General features: G+C 45.5%; 1 protein-coding gene across 1 annotated transcript; it reads left to right on the forward strand.

Annotated features, from left to right (window-relative positions):
• The first annotated feature begins 4728 nt into the window (after nucleotides 1–4728).
• Nucleotides 4729–6517, forward strand: LOC130118324 (calcium homeostasis modulator protein 5-like). Its single transcript, XM_056286740.1, has 2 exons — nucleotides 4729–5438; nucleotides 5707–6517. The coding sequence occupies exons 1-2, from the start codon at nucleotides 4896–4898 to the stop codon at nucleotides 6094–6096; spliced, it is 933 nt and encodes a 310-aa protein (XP_056142715.1). The 5' UTR covers nucleotides 4729–4895; the 3' UTR covers nucleotides 6097–6517.
• The last annotated feature ends 321 nt before the right edge of the window (nucleotides 6518–6838 follow it).

Genomic DNA, 6838 nt, shown 5'->3' on the forward strand with positions numbered 1-6838 from the left:
CCTGGATGCTGGGCGGGCACTTTTTCTTTGTGTCTGGCCAGCCAGTGAGTGTGGCTCGTCTGAGTGCGGTGAGCTGTGGATCTTGCGCTGTTTCCTGCTTGATTTCTGTGAGTCTTGTGTCGCTCACAGGGATGTTGCTGAGGACTGTGTGCACTTGGGCCTCCATCCCTTCCTGTAGGTCACTGTCGTGGTGTTCTATTGACTTGCGTGACAGTGTGTCGGCCACCGGTATGTCCTTACCGGGGCGGTGGATGATTTGGATGTCGTATTTTTGGAGCGCCAGGATCATCCGTTGCAGCCGGGGTGGTGCTGCTGCCAGTGGCTTTTTTAGTATTGCCTCCAGAGGCTTGTGGTCTGACTCCACAATCACTTTTCGTCCATACATGTACTCGTGGAACCTCTTGCAGCCGAAGACCACAGCGTAGAGCTCCTTCTCTATCTGTGCGTAGTTTTCTTCAGTGCTGTTGAGTGACTTGGACGCATAGGCAATTGGTTTGCCATCTTGGAGCATGACAGCCCCAAGGCCACTTTTGGATGCATCCGCTTGGAGTCGCAGCTCTTTCTGCGGGTCGAAATATGAGAGTACTGGACCTGGGTGCTGTGTAATGAGATTCTTCATCTCTTGGAACGCCTTGTCGTGGACTGCATCCCACACAAACTCACTGTCCTGTTTCAGAAGCTGTCTGAGGGGTGAGTTTATCTGTGAGAGGTGTGGAGCAAATCTGGCGAGGTAGTTGATCATGCCGAGGACTGTCTCCAGCTCTGCTTTGTTCTGTGGGGGTTGCATGTCCTTGACCGCCTTCACCTTGTGTGGGTCTGGTTTGATGCCTTCGTGTGAGAGCGTGTGGCCGAAGTAGCTTACCTCGGACACGCATATGTGACACTTGTCGGGGTTGAGCCTCACCCCTCGCTCCCTTGTGCGCTTCAGCATCGCTCTGAGACGCTGGTCATGTTCCTCTTTAGTCTTGCCGAACACTAGTATATCGTCCACTATGGCCGTCACACCGTCCAATCCTTCATATGTTTCATCCACGCGTCTCTGGAACTCGTCTTGAGCGGACACGATTCCGAATGGCAGTCTGAGGAAACGATACCTGCCAAACACTGTGTTAAATGTCGTCAACATTGAGGATTCAGTGCTCAGTTTGATGGCCCAATAGCCTGACCGCGCGTCTAACACGCTAAAGTACTCAGCTCCAGCAAGCTTTGTGGTGGCGTCCTCCAGCGTGGGGAGGGGGTAGTGAGGTCGTTGTATCACTTTGTTAAGAGCTCTGGGGTCTAAACACACTCTAAGTTTGCCTGTCTTTGGCTTCTCAACAATGACGAGTGCGTTCACCCATTCTGTGGGTTCTGTTACCTTACAGATTATGCCGCCTTTCTCCATGCTGTCAAGCTCGTCCCTCAGTTTGCTGCGTAGGGCGATGGGGATTCTGCGTGGCGGGCAGACGACCGGCGTTGCATCTGGTGTGACGCGGAAGGTGCACTCGCCTGGGAACTCTCCTATTCCTTGGAAAACATCTGCATACTCATCCATTATGCTCTGTGATGTGACATTGTTTTCCTCGCTCACAGCCATCACTATTTTTACCAAGTTTAGGTCACGGCATGTTTTCATTGCCATGACTGGTGGGGCGTTTGTGTCAATGACGTAAAAGTCCAGCATAATTGCATTGTCTCTGTACTTACATTTGAGTTTGCATGTGCCTTTCACGCTCAGCGCGCCTCCTCCATATTCAGTGAGTCTGTGTATTGCTGGTTTCAGTGTCACATTTTTGAACAGCGCCTGGAACAGGTTGGTGGGAATAGTATTGGCCTGTGCCCCAGTGTCTAGTTTAAACTTTACCTTCTGTGGAGGTGTGCCAATTCCAACCTCTACGTAAGCCTGCTCGTTGCTTTTTCCGTTGTTCTCTATTGAGATGCAGTCTATGTACAGCTCTGTCTGTTCTCCCACAGCGGTGCTCTCCACTGTAATGTTGTCGAAGTACAGTTCTTCCTGCTCTCTGTCAGTGGTGTACTCTTCTGGGTTCTCTCCGACGGCATGTACTGTGCCGCGGTAGTACTTTGTCTGTCCCTGGGAGCTAGACTTGCATACTTTAGCAAAATGATTGAGCTTCTTGCATTTAATGCATTGTTTACCCTTAGCTGGGCAAGTGGCTTTAGCGCCGTGTAGCCCTCCACAATAGCTACACGCCCTAGCGGCGGTGCTAACGTTACCCTCCCTTTGTCTGAAGTTAGCGTTAGCTGCTTTGGGTGCGTTCGGTTTGTAAGTCTTTCTGCCTATTGCGTGCACCGTTTCATGTGTGCTGCCCTGGCCCATAGACTTTAGCTGTTGCTTTGCTAGCTCGTGTGAGCGGGCTACATCTATGGCCTTTTCTAGCGTTAGCTCAGCTCCCTGGCTAAGTAGCTTTTCTCTCACTCTGGGTGAGTTGGTGGCAAACACGATGCGGTCCCTGACCATCTCGTCGGCATTTGGGTAGCCACAGTCTTTGACTAGGAGCTTTAGCTCAGTTACAAATCGTTCGAAGGATTCACTCTCTCCCTGCATCTTTTCATGAAATTTATATCTGGCATAAATCGGGTTTGCTTTGGGGGTGATGTACTCAGTGTACTTATCGTAGTACGTTTCTAGCTTCTTGGCTTGTTCTCCGCTGAGTGTCCAAGTGTTGTGCACATCGCGCCCTTTTTCCCCTATCCAGAGCAGGAGGTAGCTGCATTTCTCCTCTTCGTTCTTCCCGCGCAGGGGGCCCTTGAACATTAGCTCCGTTGTTTGCCGAAATCGTCTCCATGCTTCAGGTAAGTTCGCCGATTCCCAGTCCATCCGTGGAGCTGGAACGCCGTACGAATCCATATTGGGTATTTAAACTCCGCTACTCTGACACCATGTAATGATCTGTGCCCTCTGGCTATGTTAACTTATAACATTAATAAAGCAAGGACGACTTCTCTCGTGCTGGGTGTTTACTCACCGACCGGATTCCGACTGACGTTGTTACGTACATCACGTGACTTTGTCGTGGCGCTACGGAAAGCCGTAAGGGACATTAGCAAATCAAATGTTACTAGCAAATATTACATATATCATGCACTATTACAATCCAGATCATGTTTCGTATTGTAACGTGCATGGATAAGTAGACACGTTGGCCGTTGGTTAACGGGTTGGACCCTTTAATCGAACGGTTAGCGAGATACGGGTTCGCGTCCCGGCGGCGACAGTTCCTGTGGTTACCCCGCCCCCCCAATTCGCTACAATATGTCTTATTTATAGGTGCTTTTAACTTTTTTTTAAATCTTTTTCACTATGTCTTGACTATATATATGACTTTTGTTGTTTAATCAATGCACTTTTGACATAAACTTTACCAAAGCAAAAACTGATATGATTTTAATGGTGTCATTTGTTTCAGCATTGGCGGATCAATAAGTGTCCTGTGTGAATGAATCTGCATTTCATGTTGAACAGTCATGCTGCTTTACAATGCAAAGGCTTTTAGAATAAGTGGTGGGCTCTCCTGTGGGGTTGGAGCACAACCATCACAACAGGAAGAAGTGAAAAATAGCACTTCTCTGCCTCAGCCTCTGCTACTGAAGCATCTCCGACTGCTCTGTCACTTCCTTTTTCTGAAAAAAAGGGTAAGTTTTACCATTAAAAAAAAGTATATATCCATTGTGAACTTTGTTTGTGGGTATACAAAGCAAATTTTGTTAGTGCATGAGAGTTACAGAAGGGGCTTGTGAATGATCTGATTGTTGTTGAATTCGGTTTAAATTTTGCTTTACGGAATTGTTCCTTATCCGATGCAAGGGTCTAAGGACAGGATGTTGTGGTGCTACAGCACCACAACATCCTGTCCTTGGCCCACTGAGGCAAATTTGTAATTTGTGATATTGGGCTATACAAATAAAATTGACTTGACTTGACCGACAGCACACTGGCAGCAGAGTTTCAGTGGATTTTTTTTTTTTTGGTATGTATAACATCCGTGTTTTGTATCTGCATAGTGAGAGAAACTGACACATACATGTGCTGTGCATCTTCTTCTTATGATAGACGAGAAATTCATAAATAGTTCAGTGGTGGCATCTGGACACTGCTAGGCATCCTCCTCAACATATTCTTCATATTTTATAAATCCATTATAATTCTGTTATCCTCTTTCAAATGTTGTATTCTGTAAATTGTGTAAACACAATATCCATTGCATGTTGTCCGTCTTGGGAGAGAGATCCCTCCTCTGTTGCTCTCCCTGAGATTTCTTCCAATTTTTTCTCCCCGTTATAGGTTTTTTTTTCTTTTTTTTTTTAGGGAGTTGTTCCTTTTCCAATGCGAGGGTCTAATGACAGAATGTGGCGTTGCTGTAAAGCTCCCTGAGGCAAATTTGTAATTTGTGATATTGGGCTATACAAATAAAATTAACTTGACCTGATCCACATATTATACAACTTCTTTTATTTTTTTGTTTTTCTTACGGCATTATTCTCAAAGGACTAGGTGTTTGTAGATGTGAAAACCAGCTCAGCGGCATTTTAGCCAGCGAGGTGCGGCATCATTATCACACGGAAAAGGGGAATGAGATATATGGACATGAAGAAGAGAGTACAGCAGGGAAAAAAAACAGGCAGTGAAGTACATTGGAGAAAAAAGGAGAAAAGAAGCAAAGGGTGGGGAAGAGCTGTCAACTGACAGAGGGTGGAGTCAGGGGGGGATGAAGGGAAGAAGAAGTCGAAGGGAAAAAAAGAGGCTTGGCAGATGTGCTTTGCTTTCAACTTAGGAACGGCAGGAAGAGACGAGATAGTGAGCAGATTGTTACCCTTTTGCAACAGTTTATGTTTTCACTCACTTTGGTTTATCTGATTCAGTTCATGTGGAGCGTGTCTGAAAACTCCCTGTTGACATGGATAACTTCCAGACTGTCCTGCGTTTCTTCATGAACCAGAAGGCCACCATTGGTTACAGTTTCATGGCCCTGCTAACTATCGGCGGTGAGCGAGTCTTCTCAATGGTTTCTTTTCAGTGTCCCTGCAACCATGACCAGAACTTTGCCTACGGACTTACTTTCCTGCTGGGCCCGGCTGCGGTGCTGCTAGTTTTTGGTCTGTTTTTCAGCAGTAGATTATGGAGGCTCTACACTGGCTGTTGCCTGAACCCTATGAAGCTTTGCCCCCGGGGAAACTGCTTCAACTGCATCAGGGTGTTGATGGATATCTTCACGGGTGCCTGCGTAGCGCCTGTAATGTGGCTGTGTGTGGCCTTGCTCAACGGGACCTTTTATGAGTGTGCTGTCAGCGGTTTGAATGAAAATGTGGTGGTCGAGCTATTCTGTAAAAACAAAACGATGAAGTGTCGGGAGGAGCTGGCCCGGGTGCCCTGTGAGAGGTCCAAACTGTCCAAGGATGAGCGCACGGAGCTGCTGTTAATGCTCAGAGCACAGTCACAGGTGAGAGCCAGTTCACTGACTCCGTGTTCGAGTTTCTCATCAAATAAAGTGAAAAAAATTAAATGAAGCTGATATCATTCTGTCAGTTTAGAATAGGCATATTAGAATTTTAAGAGATGATTAAAACTGTTCACCCCCCCCCATTTTATGTTAAACTTGCACAGAAAGAACACGTATGCTTTCACTTTTGTGTTGTGTTTTTAAGAAAGGTTTCACAGTAATTTGTGAGTTTGACTTGAAAAATCACACTTTGCTATGTATTCCCCAGATCCTGGGCTGGTGTATTATCATCATAGCCTCCACTGTTGGTTTCCTTGGCACATGCCTCTCTAACTGCCGCTCCAAGGTAAGCTACCTGCAGCTCACCTTCTGGAAACGATACATGGAGAAGGAGAAGGAGCAGTTTGACACCTATGCCATTGAGTATGCCACCAAGCTGGCAGAGAGAAACCTCAAAAGTTTCTTTGAAAACAAGGACCCCGAGTCATTCCCTTTCCCTAATCACAAAGCATGGGAAGAGATATCTGCCCTTTATACCTTCTGTAGAAGTGAACAGTATTATAGCACCCTACAAAGGTATGTGGAGCGGGCAGACAGAGACTTCAGCCCAGAAAAAAGACCTGTCATGGACCTGGAGCATGGCATAGAGATGACATAGAGAGGGACAAAATTCAGCTTGGCATTTGGTTAATGGATAACTTGGGGTCATTCAGAAAACACTCAATTGCAATACTGTTAGATAGTCCCCACTATTGTTATCTGACTATATGCCTATTGTGTGTAAAAGTTTGACTCAGGAGAAGTTGCCCCAGGCTACCTCCCAAGCAACAAAGCTACCCTTTCAGTACATTATTTTGAGAGAATAAAACCATTGCCAGATTGCAGATAATGTGATAGGTATGCATGGGTTTTTAACATATTTTATAGAACAATAGGGAATAACCACTGCTTTGTATGAATAAAGTCCCTTAACCTATTACAGTACGTGTATATGAAACTTCCTTACACTGAAGTTACTTTTGACATGGATTGCAAGCTTGAATAATACGATATTGTTATGATGCACATGTGATCTGAAAATTGACCACTGTTACTGTGTTAAATATAAAAAGTAAACTGGAGTACCACATCAAGTGTCCTTTGTTTAATAAGGGTACGCATTTTCTTTCTTCATCTTCTCTTCATCATTCATTCATTGAGCGAGCATCATAATTGAAGATGTGCCACTGTCTAAAAAAATACTTGGGTAACTTTGAATATTTGACTGCTTTAACATGCCGCCCAGAGGATTGCCATGCATGACCAAAGATTATGAATGAACCATGTTTCCGTAATTAAAAAAACAACAACATCCGAAACCGTCAGTGTTGTTATAAGTGCTCAGCTAATGAGGAGCGGAA

This window comes from Lampris incognitus, chromosome 9 (genome assembly GCF_029633865.1).
Source record: "Lampris incognitus isolate fLamInc1 chromosome 9, fLamInc1.hap2, whole genome shotgun sequence".
Taxonomy (NCBI): Eukaryota; Metazoa; Chordata; class Actinopteri; order Lampriformes; family Lampridae; genus Lampris; species Lampris incognitus.